The sequence below is a fragment of the Bombina bombina genome, chromosome 4 (genome assembly GCF_027579735.1).
Source record: "Bombina bombina isolate aBomBom1 chromosome 4, aBomBom1.pri, whole genome shotgun sequence".
NCBI lineage: Eukaryota > Metazoa > Chordata > Amphibia > Anura > Bombinatoridae > Bombina > Bombina bombina.
Window position 1 is genome coordinate 1,028,206,585 of NC_069502.1, and position 17,206 is coordinate 1,028,223,790.

General features: G+C 39.7%; 1 protein-coding gene across 2 annotated transcripts in view; it reads left to right on the forward strand.

Annotated features, from left to right (window-relative positions):
• TASP1 (taspase 1) overlaps nucleotides 1-17,206 on the forward strand; it is a 680,735-nt gene that overhangs the window by 74,215 nt on the left and 589,314 nt on the right. The window contains exons 2-3 of one of the 2 annotated variants that reach the window (XM_053712134.1): nucleotides 5,939-6,162; nucleotides 16,069-16,136. In XM_053712134.1, the coding sequence (XP_053568109.1) occupies nucleotides 6,018-6,162; nucleotides 16,069-16,136 (213 nt within the window). In that variant the 5' untranslated portion in view covers nucleotides 5,939-6,017. Of the gene's footprint in view, nucleotides 1-5,938; nucleotides 6,163-16,068; nucleotides 16,137-17,206 lie in introns of those variants that run through there. The other variant, XM_053712135.1, reaches the window with a different exon arrangement.

Genomic DNA, 17,206 nt, shown 5'->3' on the forward strand with positions numbered 1-17,206 from the left:
ACACAGGACATTTTTAAAGGGCTAAAAAGACTTCCAAAATCGTTTATAGGGAAGGTAATCCACAGCTCTGCTGTGGCAGTTTTGTTGTGTCTGTTTTTAAAAAGTCTGTCGTTTTTTTTATCTGTTTTTTGCATTAAGGGGTTAATCATCCATTTGCAAGTGGGTGCAATGCTCTGTTACCTTATTACATGTACTGTAAAAATTTCGTTTGTTTTACTGCCTTTTTTTCACTGTTTTTCAAATTTTGACAAAATTTGTTTCTCTTAAAGGCACAGTAACGTTTTATATATTTGCTTGTTAACTTGATTTAAAGTGTTTTCCAAGCTTATTAGTCTCATTATTAGTCTGTTCTAACATGTCTGACATAGAGGAAGCTCTGTGTTCATTATGTTTTAAAGCCATGGTGGAACCCCATCTTAGAATGTGTACCAGATGTACTGATTTCATGTTAAACAATAAAGATCATTTTTTGTTTTTAAAAACATTATCACCAGAGGATTCTGTCGTGGGGGTAGTTATGCCGACTAACTCTCCCCACGTGTCAGACCTGTTGACTCCCGCTTTAGGGACTCGCGCTCAAATGGCGCCAAGTACATCAAGGGCACCCATAGCGTTTATTTTACCAGGGGATTCTGTCGAGGGGAAAGTTATGCCGATTAACTCTCCCCACGTGTCAGACCCTTCGACTCCCGCTTCAGGGACTCACGCTCAAATGGCGCCAAGTACATCAAGGGCGTCCATAGCGTTTATTTTACAAGACATGGCAAAGGTGGTGTATAATACTCTGGCAGCAGTATTAGTCAGACTACCTGAAATTAAAGGAAAGCAGATAGCTCTGGGGGTAGATACAGAGCATACAGACGCTTTAAGAACCATGTATGACACTACCTCACATTATGATTAGTCTGTGAGGGTGATTTTTTTTGACTCGGGGAAGATGATTTAACCTGATTCTGTTATTTCTACATTTAAAATTTATGCTTGACAACCTCCACTTGTTGCTCAGGGAGGCTTTGGCTGCTCTGACTGAATGTGTACAATCGCAGGGCCAGAGAAATTGTGTAGACTGGATAAATAATATGCAGTGCCGGTGTGTACTGATGTTTTTCCAATACCTAAAGAGGTTTACTATAAATTTTTTAATAAGGAATGGGATAGACCAGGTGTGCCTTTCTCTTCCCCTCCTATTTTTTAGAAGAATGTTTTCTAATAGTTACCACCACACGGGACTTCTGGCAGACAGTTCCTAAGGTGGAGAGAAGAGTTTCTACTCTAGCTAAGCGTACCACTACCTCTGGCGAGGACAGTTGTGCTTTTTAGATCCAATGGATAAAAAATGTTTATTCAACAGGGTTTTATCCTGCAGCCCCTTGCATACATTGCTTCTATCACTGCTGCTGCGGCGTTCTGGGTTGAGTCTCTTGATGAGGCTTTACAGTTAGCGACTCCATTGGATGAATATATTTGACAAGCTTATGCTAGCCAATTCCTTTGTTTTCTGATGCCTTTGTTCATTTGACTAGACTAACGGCTAAGAATTCTGTTTTTTACTATACTGGCGCGCAGAGCGCTATGGCTTATATCATGGTCAGCTGTCGTGACTTTAATAAATTAGCTACTTAACTTCCCTTCAAGGGTCAGACCCTATTCGGGCCTGGTTTGAAGGAGATTATTGCTTATATCACTGGAGGAAAAGGTCATGCCCTTCCTCAGGATAGGAATCAAGGGCCAAAAAAGGTCTAATTTTCGTGCCTTTTTAAAACTTCAGGGCAGGTGTGGCATCCACTTCCTCTAAGGCAAAACAAGAGGGAATTTTTGCTCAGTCCAAGGCGGTCTGGAAGACAATTGGACCTGGAACAAAGATAAGCAGGCCAAGGAGCCTGCTGCTGCCTCTAAGGCAGCATGCAGGAACGGACCCCTATCCGGTAACGGATCCTATAGGGGGCAGACTTTCATTCTTCGTCCGGGCGTGGGAAAGAGATGCCCAGGGTCCCTAGGCATTGGAATTTATATCCCAGAGATATTTTCTGGATTTCAAAGATTCCCCCCCCAAAAAAGAGGGGAGATTTCGCCTTTCACAATTATCTGCAAACCAGATAAACAAGGAGGCATTCTTACATTGTGTACGAGATCCATCCAGTTCCAAGAGAGGAACAGGGACAGAGTTTTTACTCAAATCTGTTTGTGGTTCCCAAGGTGAGGGAACCTTCAGACTTATTTTGGATCTAAAGATCTTAAACAAATTCCTCAGAATTCCGTCATTTAAGATGGAAAATATTCGTACCATCTTAACTATGATCCAGGAGAGTCAATAGAGGACTACAATGGATTTGAAGGATGCTTATCCTCACATTGTGATGCATAAAGATCACCTTCGTTTTTCAGGTTTGCCTTTCTAGACAGGCATTACCAGTTTGTAGCTCTTTCCTTTGGGATATCTACAGCCCCAAGAATCTTTATGGAGGTTCTGGGGTCGCTTTGGCGGTCCTTAGGCCGCGGGGCATAGAAGTGGCCCCTTAGTTAGACGACATCCTGATACAGGCGTCAAACATCCATATTGCCAAGTCTCATACGGACGTAGTACTGGCATTTCTGAGATCACATGGGTGGAAAGTGAACAAGGAAAGAGTTCTCTATCCCCAATCTCAAGGGTTTCCCTCCTAGGGACTCTGATAGATTCTGTAGAAATGAAAATTTACCTGACGGAGTCCAGGTTGTCAAAGTTTCTAAATTTCTGCCGTGTTTTTCATCCCATCCGCGCCCTTCGGTGGCTCAGCACATGAATGAAATCGGCTTAATAGGTAGCGGCAAGGGACATAGTACCGTTTGCACGTCTACATTTCAGACCGCTGCAACTATGCATGCTCAGTCAGAGGAACGGGGATTACACAGATTTGTCCCCCTGTTGAACCTGGACCAAGAGACCAGAGATTCTCTTCTCTGGTGACTATGTTGGGTCCATCTGTCCAAGGGTATGACCTTCCGCAGGTCAGATGGGACAATTGTTACAATGGAGGCCAGCTTTTTAGGTTGGGATGCAGTCTGGAACTCCCTGAAGGCTCAGGGATAGTGGACTTAGGAGGAGACCCTCCTTCTAATAAATATTCTGGGAGTGATATTCCATGCTCTTCAGACTTGGCCTCAGTTAGCAACTCTGAGGTACATCATACTCAGTCGGACAATATTCACGACTGTGGCTTACATCAGCCATCAAGGGGGAACAGAAGTTCCCTAGTGATGTTAGAAGTCTTACAATTATTCAATGGACAGAGACTCACTCTTGTCTATCAGCTATCCATATCCCAGGTGTTGAGAACTGGGAGGTGGATTTTCTAAGTCGTCAGACTTTTCTTCCGGGGGAGTGGGATTTCCTTCGGAGGTCAAGACCAAGCAGGAGAGGGCTTTGGTGTTTTTGACAGCACCTGCGTAGCCACGCAGGACCTGGTATGCAGATCTGGTGGACATATCATCCTTCCATCACGGTCTCTGCTTCTGAGACAGGTCCCTCTACCTCAGGGTCCTTTCAACCATCTAAATAGAAACAGTCTGAGTTGGACTGCCTGGAGACTGAACGCTTGATGTTATCAAAGCATGGCTTCTCCGAGTCAGTCTTTGATACCTTAATACAGACATGAAAGCCTGTCTCTAGGAAAATTGAACATAAATATGGTGTAAATATCTGATTGTTATGAATCCAAGGGTTACTCATGGAGTAAAGCCTGGATTCCCAGGATATTATCTTTTCTCCAAGATGTTTTTGAGAAAAGGGTTGTCAGCTAATTCCTTAAAAGGGACAGATTTTTACTCTGTCTATTTTTTTTGCACCAGCGTCTGGCAGGTATTCTAGACGTTCAGGTATTTGGTCAGGCTTTGGTTAGATCCAAGCCTGTTTTTAAAACTGTTGCTCCACCATGGAGCTTAAACCTGGTTCTTAAGGCTCTTCAAGAAGTTCCGTTTGAACCTTTTTTGTTCCATAGATATCAATCTTTATCTTGAAAAGTTCCTTTTGGGTAGCTATTTCCTCGACTCGCAGAGTCTCCAAGTTATCTGTGTTACAATGTGATTCTCCTTATCTGGTCCTTCGTACGGATAAGGTAGTCCTGCGTACCAACCTGGGTTTTTTCCTAAGGTGGTATCTAACAAGAACATCACTCAAGAGATAGTTGTTCCATGCTTGTATCCTAATCCTTCCTCAAAGAAGGAACGTCTTTTACACAATATTGGACGTGGTTTGTGCTTTAAAGTTTTACTTACAAGCTACTACAGTTTTCATCAAACGTTCACCTTGTTTGTTGTCTATTCTGGACAGAGGAGAGGTCAAAGACTTCAGCAGCCTCTCTGTCTTTTTGGTTAAAAAGCATAATTAATTTAGCTTATGAGACTGCTGGACAGCAGCCTCCTGAAGGGATTGCGGCTCATTCTACTAGAGCTGTGTTTTTCACTTGGGCCTTTTTTAAATGTGGCTTCTGTTGAACAGATTTACAAGACGGAGTCTTGGTCTGCGCTTCATACTTTTTCAAATTTAACAAATTTGATACCTTGCTTCTTCGGAGGCTATTTTTCGGAGAAAGGTTTTTTTTACAGGCAGTGGTAACTTCCGTTTAAGTACCTGCCTTGTCCCTCCCATCATCCGTGTACTTTAGCTTTGGGATTGGTATTCCATAAGTAATGGATGATCCGTGGACTGGATACACTTAACAAGAGAAAACATAATTTATGCTTACCTGATAAATTTATTTCTCTTGTAGTGTATCCAGTCCACGGCCCGCCCTGTCACTTTAAGGCAGGTTATTTTTTCATTTGAACTACAGTCACCACTGCACCCTATGGTTTTTCCTTTCTCTGCATGTTTTCGGTCGAATGACTGAATATGGCAGTTAGGGGAGGAGCTATATAGCAGCTTTGCTGTGGGTGGACTCTTGCAACTTGGATGGACTCCTGTTGGGAAGGAGAATATATTCCATAAGTAATGGATGATCCGTGGACTGGATACACTACAAGAGAAATAAATTTATCAGGTAAGCATAAATTATGTTTTTTGCATATTTAAATGCATTGTAAACATGTTTCTTATGATATGTAATCTATCACTACTGTGCATTTCATATATTACTGTTATGCGTCTCTAAGTGTTGTTTACAAGTGTACCTCATTTTATTGTTCTTCGTTTTTTTTTTACAAATTGAAGGTTTGTGGCAAACCTGTGTCAAGCAAGCCTATCAGCGCCATTTTTCCAACATTATATATATATATATATATATATATATATATACACACACATGAAAATTTCCCTGTGATGTACTACTAAAGGTGGATGCTCTGCAGCTACCATGGATGCATTCTGTAGGGTGCATACCCCAGGACTACATGTAAAGGGGGGGGGAGAAGGGAAATCATTTGTGGATAAGTTTTTTTTTTTTATCAGTCCAAGAACATGTTTATGCAATATGGGTGGTGTTTGAGTTATCTCAGGTTTCTTTATGAGAAACATTGACATAAAGAGATGAGGAACAGCAGCATTAAACTCTCAACTAGGATCCTGAAAATTGTGAGACAGTATAGACCTCTTCAACCCCAAACTAAACCACAATCTACAAATTAGCACATTGCTCTGTTTGTGCTTTGCCAAAGCCCTGACCTTTTTTACAGTACAAAACAAGCAAGCACTCGCAAGTTACGCACAATGAATTCTATTTCAATATTACATACTGAGTAGGTTTATATTGTTATCTATAAAGTAATCTACTGATGAGATCGCTCTTACTATATTTCAACTTGACTGTAATAGTAGTTGATTTTTTATAATTCTAGTCTTTAGGTAACAAAGCTGTCACATAAGTTACTTGTTCCTTCTGTTGACTATGTCTAAGTTTGATTTTCTATCTTATTTGCCCCTCTTCATATTTATAACTATTATTCACTTTCTGTTGTTTTGTAGGTGACCATTTGGTAATTCGGACTGTTATTAACCAGGATGCTTTTGTCCAAGAGTGTGGTGATTATGTTGAAGGATCACCATGGAAAAGGCTTTAAATTCAACAGAAATCTTGCCTTCTAAATCATCTACAGATGCCAGTGGAAAGGAGACGGAATTGGCCAAAGAGACAGATTCTAATAAAACACAAAGGAAAAAACGGGTTGGCTTTGTGTTAGTTCATGCAGGTAAAATAGCAGTTGGAGACATTGCAAAAGTACTGAAGTGTGAAATACAAGTTCACTGAAATTGTGTAATTATCATTCTATGGTAAAGGTCTCTCCCTGCTCTTCCACTATCTCCCTCCACTTTCTTTCCCCCCTCTCTCTCTCTTGCTGTTGGGTAAATTTTGTTATTTTGTTTCCTGCACAGATTTATAAAACCAGAAATATTAGATCATGCTCTTGATCCTATAAACAATTATTTTAATTTTGTTTCTCAACATTCTCATGTCCTGACATTAAAGTCATTGTAAACTTTAATGAATTAAATGCCATTATCAGAAAATAATCTTAAAAAACAAGGGCACTTTAATTCATTAAAGTTTACAAATACACTTATTTTTTAAAATACCTGGTAACCATTACTCTGATCCTCCACCCTCAGCTCCTGCTGTATTTAGCATATGGATGATAAATCCGGCTTCCTCCAATCGTTGCATGCCCCCCTTGACGTCCAGCTCATGGGGCATGCAAATATTGGAGATGCGGGCGGAGGATCAGCGTTATGATAACCATAACGCAATAGTATTTTAAAAAATAAGCATCATTGTAAACTTTAATGAGTTAAATGCCCCTGTTTTTAAGATTATTTTTTGATAATGGCCATTAATTCATTAGTGCATTTCCAGCACTGGAGAATTTAGCTGCAAATATTCCTGTGCATTCCAGATCTTAGTGTTGCTCTTTCACAAGAAGAAATCTACGAAAAGAGTCAACGGCCGTGAGCGGCCACCGCCTTCCACATTCGGAAGCTAATGGAGCTGCAAAATGCACAGGCCTACTTGCAAACAAGAGCTTGAATTAGCAAGCTTATAGTTCTTTTGACCAATTTTAGCATGATACTGTGACTTCCTAAGCGCCTTCAGTAGTAGAAGCCATGATTTTAAGTGTTTGGGCTTTAAATGTCATAAAGAACCTCAAGGGTCCATTATAGTGGAAAAATGATATGCTCTAATTTGCTAGATAATGTAATTTCAACTCTATGGACCCTGCAACTGAGCCGCAGAGATCTGATGATCCTGAGCAGAAACTGCCACTGGCCCAATCAGCTGCGGTAGTCGCATGACCCAGCTGATGCATAAAGCCAGACAGAATTAGTAATAGGCAGAAACACCTATTTTGGACATTGTCAATAAAAAGCAATTGCTATGCCTAGCCATATGCAGTTAACATATTCACCATAAAATAAGGCTTTCCTCTGGATTACATTTACTCCGTTTCTTCTAATTCTTAAAGTTCTACCAAAACATCATAGTGATAGTGGGGATTCTGTTGCCCCTTCTAGTGAGACTAGTGCATTTAGGTCCATAATTTCTTATTTATGGTCTGTCTGAAGACTTGGTCATTTTAATGGGGCTCTTTGAAGAAAAGTAAGGAGTGTGTTATACAGTGGTAGATATTATACCAGTTGTAAGTCCAAATTATTTCTACATCTCCTCCCTGTTATTGTGTAATAGATGTCTTTTAATGCATGGATGCACATATGAGATTCCATTGGCTTCATGAACTATGTTATGTGCTTCATTCCTTCATGAAGAAAATTAGATGATAGAAGTAAATTAGGAAGTTGTTTCAAATTGTATGCTCTGTCTGAACCATGAAATTATTTTTTGGGTTTCATGTCCCTTTAAGTAGCAAGTATGTGACATTAAATCCTGTATTGCTTATAATAATTATTTTACATACCTCTCAAAATGATCTTAGCAACTAATCCTTATCTCAAAATGTTTTCAAGATGTGCTAGAAAATCTCTGCCTTACTGGCTACAATGAGACGTATTTAAAATGTCTTATCTGATGACATCATTTTATTTTATCTCTTAGCATCAACAATATGTCTTTGAACACGTCTGTACAATTACTCAATGTACTTAAAGGGACAGTCTAGTCAAAATTAAACTTTCATGGTTTTGATAGGGCATGCAATTTTAAACAACTTTACTTTTATCATAAAATTTGCATTTTTTCTATTGGTATTCTTTGCTGCAAGCTAAACCTAGGTAGACTCAAACGGATTTCTAAACGGTTAAAAACCGCCTCCTATCTCAGTTCATTTTGACAGTTTTCAAAGTTAGACAGAGCTAGTTAATGTGTGCGCCATATATATATAACATTGTGCTCACTCCTGTGGAATTATTTAAGAGACAGCACTAATTGGCTAATATGAATGTCTGTCAGAGGACTGAGATAAGGGGGCAGTCTGCAGAGGCTTAGATACAAGGTAATCACACAGGTAAAAAGTGTATTAACATAACCATGTTGGCTGTACAAAACTGGGGAATGGGTAATAAAGGGATTCTCTATCTTTTTAAACAATACAAATTCTGAAGTAGGCTGTTCCTTTAATATTACCTTACTTAAACTATCATTGAATTATATAAATCCTCCATTTTAGGATTGCAAAGAAATACATATAATACATTGCTTGTAAGTACTTTAAACCTACTAAACACATTTCTAAAGATTATATATAATGATCTGTAATTATTAGCTTTGATTAGTTGCAAAAGAAAAATAAATCATACATTAATCAGTTATCACGTTCAGTATCCTTTCTAAGGCATTTATTCTTAGCAGATAGAAGCACGGTTTTTATTCAGACACACTACAAATCAACTGTATTGCAGTGATAGCTATAGCCCATGACAATTGTACCATGTTGGCAAATGGATATAGGCAGCAAAAATAATAACCTATAACTAGATATAAATCTTAGCATCGTTGACGCTTGTTTATATATTAGTCTTGGCCACATTTTTCTGTGTGTCCTCTACAAGATACAGATTAATCTTGATGAAGAAATAGTACACAGAGAGAAGAAAATCTTAAAAAAGGGACAGATACACTGAAGATAAGTAAGATGCAGAGTTATGGAATCATTCATTTGGAGATATTTTATTGTTGGGCAAATATATACAATGGGATTTATGGTATACTGTGCATTAGATGTTAGATTTCAACTATTATCCCATGATAGCTCCCTTTATTATCCCAAGATTAGCTTAAAGGGACATTAAACCCAAACATTTTCTTTCATGATTCAAACAGAGAATACAATTTTAAACAACATTCAAATTTACTTCTATTATCTCATTTGTTTCATTCTTTCGAAATCCTTTGTTAAAGAAATAGCAATGCACATGGGTGAGCCAATCACATAAGGCAAATATGTGCAACCACCAATCAGAAGCTACTGAGCCTATCTAGATATGCTTTTCAGGAAAGATTATCAAGAGAATGAAGCAAATTAGATAATAGAAATAAATTAGAAAGTTGTTAAAAATTGTATTCTCTATCTAAATCATTAAAGAAAAAATGTGGGTTTAATGTCCCTTTAACCTAATCTTATATATTTTTTTATGCAATGGTCCTAATATTATTATAATAATTATAATAATATTGATAACAAAAAATATTGAGTACAGCCAGACATCCAAATTATATGTATAGTTTAGTTTAGTAAAATTATTTGTGTGTTTATATAAATTTAGCTTTACTGATGAAGCGTAATGATTTGAATGCGTTTTTGTATAATTTAAATAGTGATAAATAATAATGCGTACGTGGTTACTACATTTATTTTCCAGCCCAATTTGCTTTCTCTCAAATGGAAAAATAGTGTTAATTTCCTGTTGACACTTTGTATAAAACACTGGTTTGTTAAGTTATAGTTAACTCCGAGCTAGGATTTACCAGTGCTATAAATAAAGGTATAAAAAGTATTAAAAACTTCATGCTGAAAGTACCTTTATTTGCCTGCAAGTTTATGCAGAGCTAAGTGCCTCTGACCACCCTCACTAAAATGCTATTTTCCCAATGAGGTGACGTTTCCACCTCTTAGTCAATAGCCGTGGTAGCCAATCGGCATTATTGGCTAGCACACTTGTGGCTTAGAGGTGGAAACCTCACCTAATTGGGAAAAAGGTGTTTCTCCAACATAGGTGTGTCCGGTCCACGGCGTCATCCTTACTTGTGGGATATTCTCTTCCCCAACAGGAAATGGCAAAGAGCCCAGCAAAGCTGGTCACATGATCCCTCCTAGGCTCCGCCTTCCCCAGTCATTCTCTTTGCCGTTGCACAGGCAACATCTCCACGGAGATGGCTCAGAGTTTTTTGGTGTTTAAATGTAGTTTTTATTCTTCTATCAAGAGTTTGTTATTTTAAAATAGTGCTGGTATGTACTATTTACTCTGAAACAGAAAAGAGATGAAGATTTCTGTTTGTAAGAGGAAAATGATTTTAGCAACCGTTACTAAAATCGATGGCTGTTTCCACACAGGACTGTTGAGAGGAATTAACTTCAGTTGGGGGAAACAGTGAGCAGACTTTGGCTGCTTGAGGTATGACACATTTCTAACAAGACTTGGTAATGCTGGAAGCTGTCATTTTCCCTATGGGATCCGGTAAGCCATTTTCATAATTTTCAATATAAGAATAAAAGGGCTTCACAAGGGCTTTAAAGACTGGTAGACATTTTTCTGGGCCAAAACGATTACTTTATAAGCATATTTAATGGTTTATAACTTTGGAGAGTTATTTTAATCTTGGGAATTTTATTAAAAAACGGCAGGCACTGTATTGGACACCTTTTTCACTGGGGGCCTTTTCTAGTCATAGGCAGAGCCTCATTTTCGTGCCACTAATGCGCAGTTGTTTTTGAGAAGCAAGGCATGCAGATACATGTGTGAGGAGCTCAGATCCACTGAAAAAGCTTATTGAAGGCGTCATTTGGTATCGTATTCCAGTCTGGGCTGGGTTTGGTCTCAGCAAAGCAGATACCAGGGACTGTATAGGGGTTAAATGTAAAAACGGCTCCGGTTCCGTTATTTTAAGAGTTAAAGCTTTCAAATTTGGTGTGCAATACTTTTAAGGCTTTATGACACTGTGGTGAAATTTTGGTGAATTTTGAACATTTACTTCATACTTTTGCGTATATTCAGTAAAAAAGTGTGTTCAGTTTAAAATTTAAAGAGACAGTAACGGTTTTATTTTAAAACGTTTTTTGTGCTTTGTTATCAAGTTTATGCCTATTAACATGTCTGAACTATCAGATAGACGATGTTCTGTATGTTCGGAAGCCAAGGTTCCTCTCCATTTAAATATATGTGATGAATGTGACAAACAAAGTAGGGACAATGATGCCACTGATAATAATGTTGCCCAAAATGATTCCTTAAGTGAGGGGAGTAAGCATGGTACTGCATCATCTCCTTCTATGTCTACACCAGTCTTGCCCACTCAGGAGGTCCCTAGTGAATCTAGTGCGCCAATCCTCCTTACTATGCAACAATTAACGGCTGTAATGGATAATTCTATTAAAAACATTTTAGCCAAAATGCCCACTTATCAGCGAAAGCGCGACTGCTCTGTTTTAGATACTGAAGAGCATGAGGACGCTGATGATAATGGTTCTGACATGCCCTTACACCAGTCTGAAGGGGCTAGGGAGGTTTTGTCTGAGGGAGAAATTTCAGATTCAGGAAAAATTTCTCAACAAGCTGAACCTGACGTTATTACATTTAAATTTAAATTGGAACATCTCCGCGCTCTGCTTAAGGAGGTGTTATCTACTCTGGATGATTGTGACAATTTGGTCATTCCAGAGAAATTATGTAAGATGGACAGGTTCCTAGAGGTCCCGGTGCCCCCCGAAGCTTTTCCTATACCCAAGCGGGTGGCGGACATTGTAAATAAAGAATGGGAAAGGCCCGGCATACCTTTTTGTTCCTCCCCCTATATTTAAGAAATTATTTCCTATGGTCGACCCCAGGAAGGACTTATGGCAGACAGTCCCCAAGGTCGAGGGGGCGGTTTCTACTCTAAACAAACGCACCACTATTCCTATAGAAGATAGTTGTGCTTTCAAAGATCCTATGGATAAAAAATTAGAGGGTTTGCTTAAAAAGATGTTTGTTCAGCAAGGTTACCTTCTACAACCAATTTCATGCATTGTTCCTGTCACTACAGCAGCGTGTTTCTGGTTCGAGGAACTAGAAAAGTCGCTCAATCAAGCATCCTCTTATGAGGAGGTTATGGACAGAGTTCAAGCACTTAAGTTGGCTAACTCTTTTACCTTAGACGCCACTTTGCAATTAGCTAGATTAGCGGCGAAAAATTCAGGTTTTGCTATTGTGGCGCGCAGAGCGCTTTGGCTGAAGTCTTGGTCAGCGGATGTGTCCTCCAAGAACAGATTGCTTAACATCCCTTTCAAGGGGAAAACGCTGTTTGGCCCTGACTTGAAAGAGATTATTTCAGACATCACTGGGGGAAAGGGCCACGCCCTTCCTCAGGATAGGTCTTTTAAGGCTAAAAATAAAACAAATTTTCGTCCCTTTCGCAGAAACGGACCAGCCTCGAATTCTACATCCTCTAAGCAAGAGGGTAATTCTTCTCAAACCAAGCCAGCCTGGAGACCGATGCAAGGCTGGAACAAAGGTAAGCAGGCCAAGAAGCCCGCTACCGCTACCAAGACAGCATGAGATGCTGGCCCCCGATCCGGGACCGGATCTGGTGGGGGGCAGACTCTCTCTCTTCGCTCAGGCTTGGGCAAGAGATGTTCAGGATCCTTGGGCGCTAGAAATAGTTTCTCAAGGTTATCTCCTGGAATTCAAGGAACTACCCCCAAGGGGAAGGTTCCACAGGTCTCAATTGTCTTCAGACCAAATAAAAAGACAGGCATTCTTACATTGTGTAGAAGACCTGTTAAAAATGGGAGTGATTCATCCTGTTCCATTAGGAGAACAAGGGATGGGGTTTTACTCCAATCTGTTCATAGTTCCCAAAAAAGAGGGAACATTCAGGCCAATTTTGGATCTCAAGATCCTAAACAAATTTCTCAAGGTCCCATCGTTCAAGATGGAAACCATTCGGACAATTCTTCCTACCATCCAGGAAGGTCAATTCATGACCACGGTGGATTTAAAGGATGCGTATCTACATATTCCTATCCACAAGGAACATCATCGGTTCCTAAGATTCGCCTTTCTGGACAAGCATTACCATCAAGCGTCGTCTCTACCGCAAGCAAAGGCTCATACGGACATTGTCCTAGCCTTTCTCAGATCTCACGGGTGGAAAGTGAACGTAGAAAAAAGTTCTCTATTCCCGTCAACAAGAGTTCCCTTCTTGGGAACAATAATAGACTCCTTGGAAATGAAGATTTTTCTGACAGAAGCCAGAAAATCAAAACTTCTAAGCTCTTGTCAAGTACTTCATTCTGTTCTTCTTCCTTCCATAGCGCAGTGCATGGAAGTAATAGGTTTGATGGTTGCGGCAATGGACATAGTTCCTTTTGCGCGAATTCATCTAAGACCATTACAACTGTGCATGCTCAGACAGTGGAATGGGGATTATACAGATTTGTCCCCGACGATCCAAGTAGATCAGAGGACCAGAGATTCACTCCGTTGGTGGCTGACCCTGGACAACCTGTCCCAAGGGATGAGCTTCAGAAGACCAGAGTGGGTCATTGTAACGACCGACGCCAGCCTGGTGGGCTGGGGCGCGGTCTGGAAACACCTGAAGGCTCAGGGTCTATGGTCTCGGGAAGAATCTCTTCTCCCGATAAACATTCTGGAACTGAGAGCGATATTCAATGCTCTCAAGGCTTGGCCTCAACTAGCAAAGGCCAAATTCATAAGGTTTCAATCAGACAACATGACGACTGTTGCATATATCAACCATCAGGGGGGAACAAGGAGTTCCCTGGCGATGGAAGAAGTGACCAAAGTAATTCAATGGGCGGAGCTTCACTCCTGCCACTTGTCTTCAATCCACATCCCAGGAGTGGAAAATTGGGAAGCGGATTTTCTGAGTCGTCAGACATTTCATCCGGGGGAGTGGGAACTCCATCCGGAAATCTTTGCCCAAATAACTCAATTATGGGGCATTCCAGACATGGATCTGATGGCGTCTCGTCAGAACTTCAAGGTTCCTTGCTACGGGTCCAGATCCAGGGATCCCAAGGCGACTCTAGTAGATGCACTAGTAGCGCCCTGGACCTTCAACCTAGCTTATGTGTTCCCACCGTTTCCTCTCATTCCCAGGCTGGTAGCCAGGATCAATCAAGAGAGGGCTTCGGTGATCTTGATAGCTCCTGCGTGGCCACGCAGAACTTGGTATGCAGACCTGGTGAATATGTCATCGGCTCCACCATGGAAGCTACCTTTGAGACGGGACCTTCTTGTTCAAGGTCCGTTCGAACATCCGAATCTGGCATCACTCCAACTGACTGCTTGGAGATTGAACGCTTGATTTTATCAAAGCGTGGGTTCTCAGATTCTGTCATTGATACTCTTATTCAGGCTAGAAAGCCTGTAACTAGGAAAATTTACCATAAAGTATGGAAGAAATATATCTGTTGGTGCGAATCGAAAGGATTCCCATGGAACAGGGTAAAAATTCCTAAGATTCTATCCTTTCTACAAGAGGGTTTGGAGAAAGGATTATCTGCAAGTTCTTTGAAGGGACAGATTTCTGCTTTATCTGTTTTACTTCACAAGAAGCTGGCGGCTGTGCCAGATGTTCAGGCTTTTGTTCAGGCTCTGGTTAGAATCAAGCCTGTTTACAAACCTTTGACTCCTCCTTGGAGTCTCAATTTAGTTCTTTCAGTTCTTCAAGGGGTTCCGTTTGAACCCTTACATTCCGTAGATATTAAGTTATTATCTTGGAAAGTTTTATTTTTGGTTGCAATTTCTTCTGCTAGAAGAGTTTCAGAGTTATCTGCTCTGCAGTGTTCTCCTCCTTATCTGGTGTTCCATGCAGATAAGGTGGTTTTGCGTACTAAACCTGGTTTTCTTCCGAAAGTTGTTTCTAATAAAAATATTAACCAGGAGATAGTTGTGCCTTCTTTGTGTCCGAATCCAGTTTCAAAGAAGGAACGTTTGTTGCACAATTTGGATGTAGTTCGTGCTCTAAAATTCTATTTAGAGGCTACAAAGGATTTCAGACAATCATCTTCCTTGTTTGTTGTTTATTCTGGTAAAAGGAGAGGTCAAAAAGCAACTTCTACCTCTCTCTCTTTTTGGCTTAAAAGCATCATCAGATTGGCTTATGAGACTGCCGGACGGCAGCCTCCTGAAAGAATCACAGCTCATTCCACTAGGGCTGTGGCTTCCACATGGGCCTTCAAGAACGAGGCTTCTGTTGATCAGATATGTAAGGCAGCGACTTGGTCTTCACTGCACACTTTTACCAAATTTTACAAATTTGATACTTTTGCTTCTTCTGAGGCTATTTTTGGGAGAAAGGTTTTGCAAGCCGTGGTGCCTTCCATCTAGGTGACCTGATTTGCTCCCTCCCATCATCCGTGTCCTAAAGCTTTGGTATTGGTTCCCACAAGTAAGGATGACGCCGTGGACCGGACACACCTATGTTGGAGAAAACAGAATTTATGTTTACCAGATAAATTTCTTTCTCCAACGGTGTGTCCGGTCCACGGCCCGCCCTGGTTTTTTAATCAGGTCTGATGATTTAATTTCTCTAACTACAGTCACCACGGTATCATATGATTTCTCCTATGCAAATATTCCTCCTTTACGTCGGTCGAATGACTGGGGAAGGCGGAGCCTAGGAGGGATCATGTGACCAGCTTTGCTGGGCTCTTTGCCATTTCCTGTTGGGGAAGAGAATATCCCACAAGTAAGGATGACGCCGTGGACCGGACACACCGTTGGAGAAAGTAATTTATCAGGTAAACATAAATTCTGTTTTTGCCGTGGGTGTTCAGCTCCATATAAACTTCTGGGCAAATAAAGATACTTTCAGCATGAAGTTTTTTTATATTTTAATGAATGAAATTTCCCTTTATTTATAGCACTGGTAAAATGTTCATTGTATTTTCTATTTATGTTTTTTTCTCTCTCTTTTTATATAGGTGCAGGTTATCACTCTGAATCAAAAGCTAAGGAGTACAAACATGTCTGTAAACGTGCATGTAAAAAGGTATGATCTTACTTAGAAAAGTATGCTACATACTCCTAATATTCCACAAACTGCTTTATTACAAAATCTCTTAAAGGGACAGTCAACACCAGAATTTGTGTTGTTTAAAAAGAAAGATAATCCTTTTATTACCCATTCCCCAGTTTTGCATAACTAACCATGTTATAGAAATACACTTTTTTTACCTCTGTGATTACCTTGTATCTATGCTTCTGCAGACTTCCCCCTTATTTCAGTTCTTTTCACCGACTTGCATTTTAGCCAATCGGTGCTCACTACAGGGTAACTTCACGTGCATGAACTCAATGTTATCTATATAAAACACACAAACTAATGCCCTCTAGTGGTCAAAATGCATTCAGATTAGAGGCAGTCTTAAAGGTCTAGGAAATTAGCATATGAACCTCCTAGGTTAAGCTTTCAACTAAGAATACCAAGAGAACAAAGTAAAATTGGTGCTAAAAGTAAATTGGAAAGTTGTTTAAAATTACATTCCCTATTTAAATCATGAAATGTTTTTTTGGACTTGACTGTCTCTTTAAATGGATCTTTAAATTATCAGCCACACTCAACAATATAGCATTTATTGGAGCTAATATTCTAACATTACTTACAAAAACTGTACAAAACATTTTAATAATGTTTCTCTGAAACTAATATAGTATTGGACTCTAAAAAAAATGTGTTTTCTGCCAAAAATATTCTATGATTTTGTTTTTATTGCTATTAAATATTTAATATTGTTCATTAAATGTACTTATTCACACATATTCTGGCATAGTAGATATGTCACCATGTGTAATTACATATGCAAGAGCATCATTTTTAGGTATGTGTTTTATATGTGACACATATTTTATTAAACCTATAATTATTTTTTCCTAATAAATGTATCTTTCATTAATTTAGTTAAAATACTATGGGCTAGATTACGAGTGGAGCGCTATTTACCTCTCCCACTTGCGTGCTAGCTCCGCTAGAAGTAAGATTTTTTGCGTTCGCCGGGTAGCACGCGTATTACAAGTTGCACAAGCACTAGCTTGCACAAAAAGCCAAACTTATAACATTGC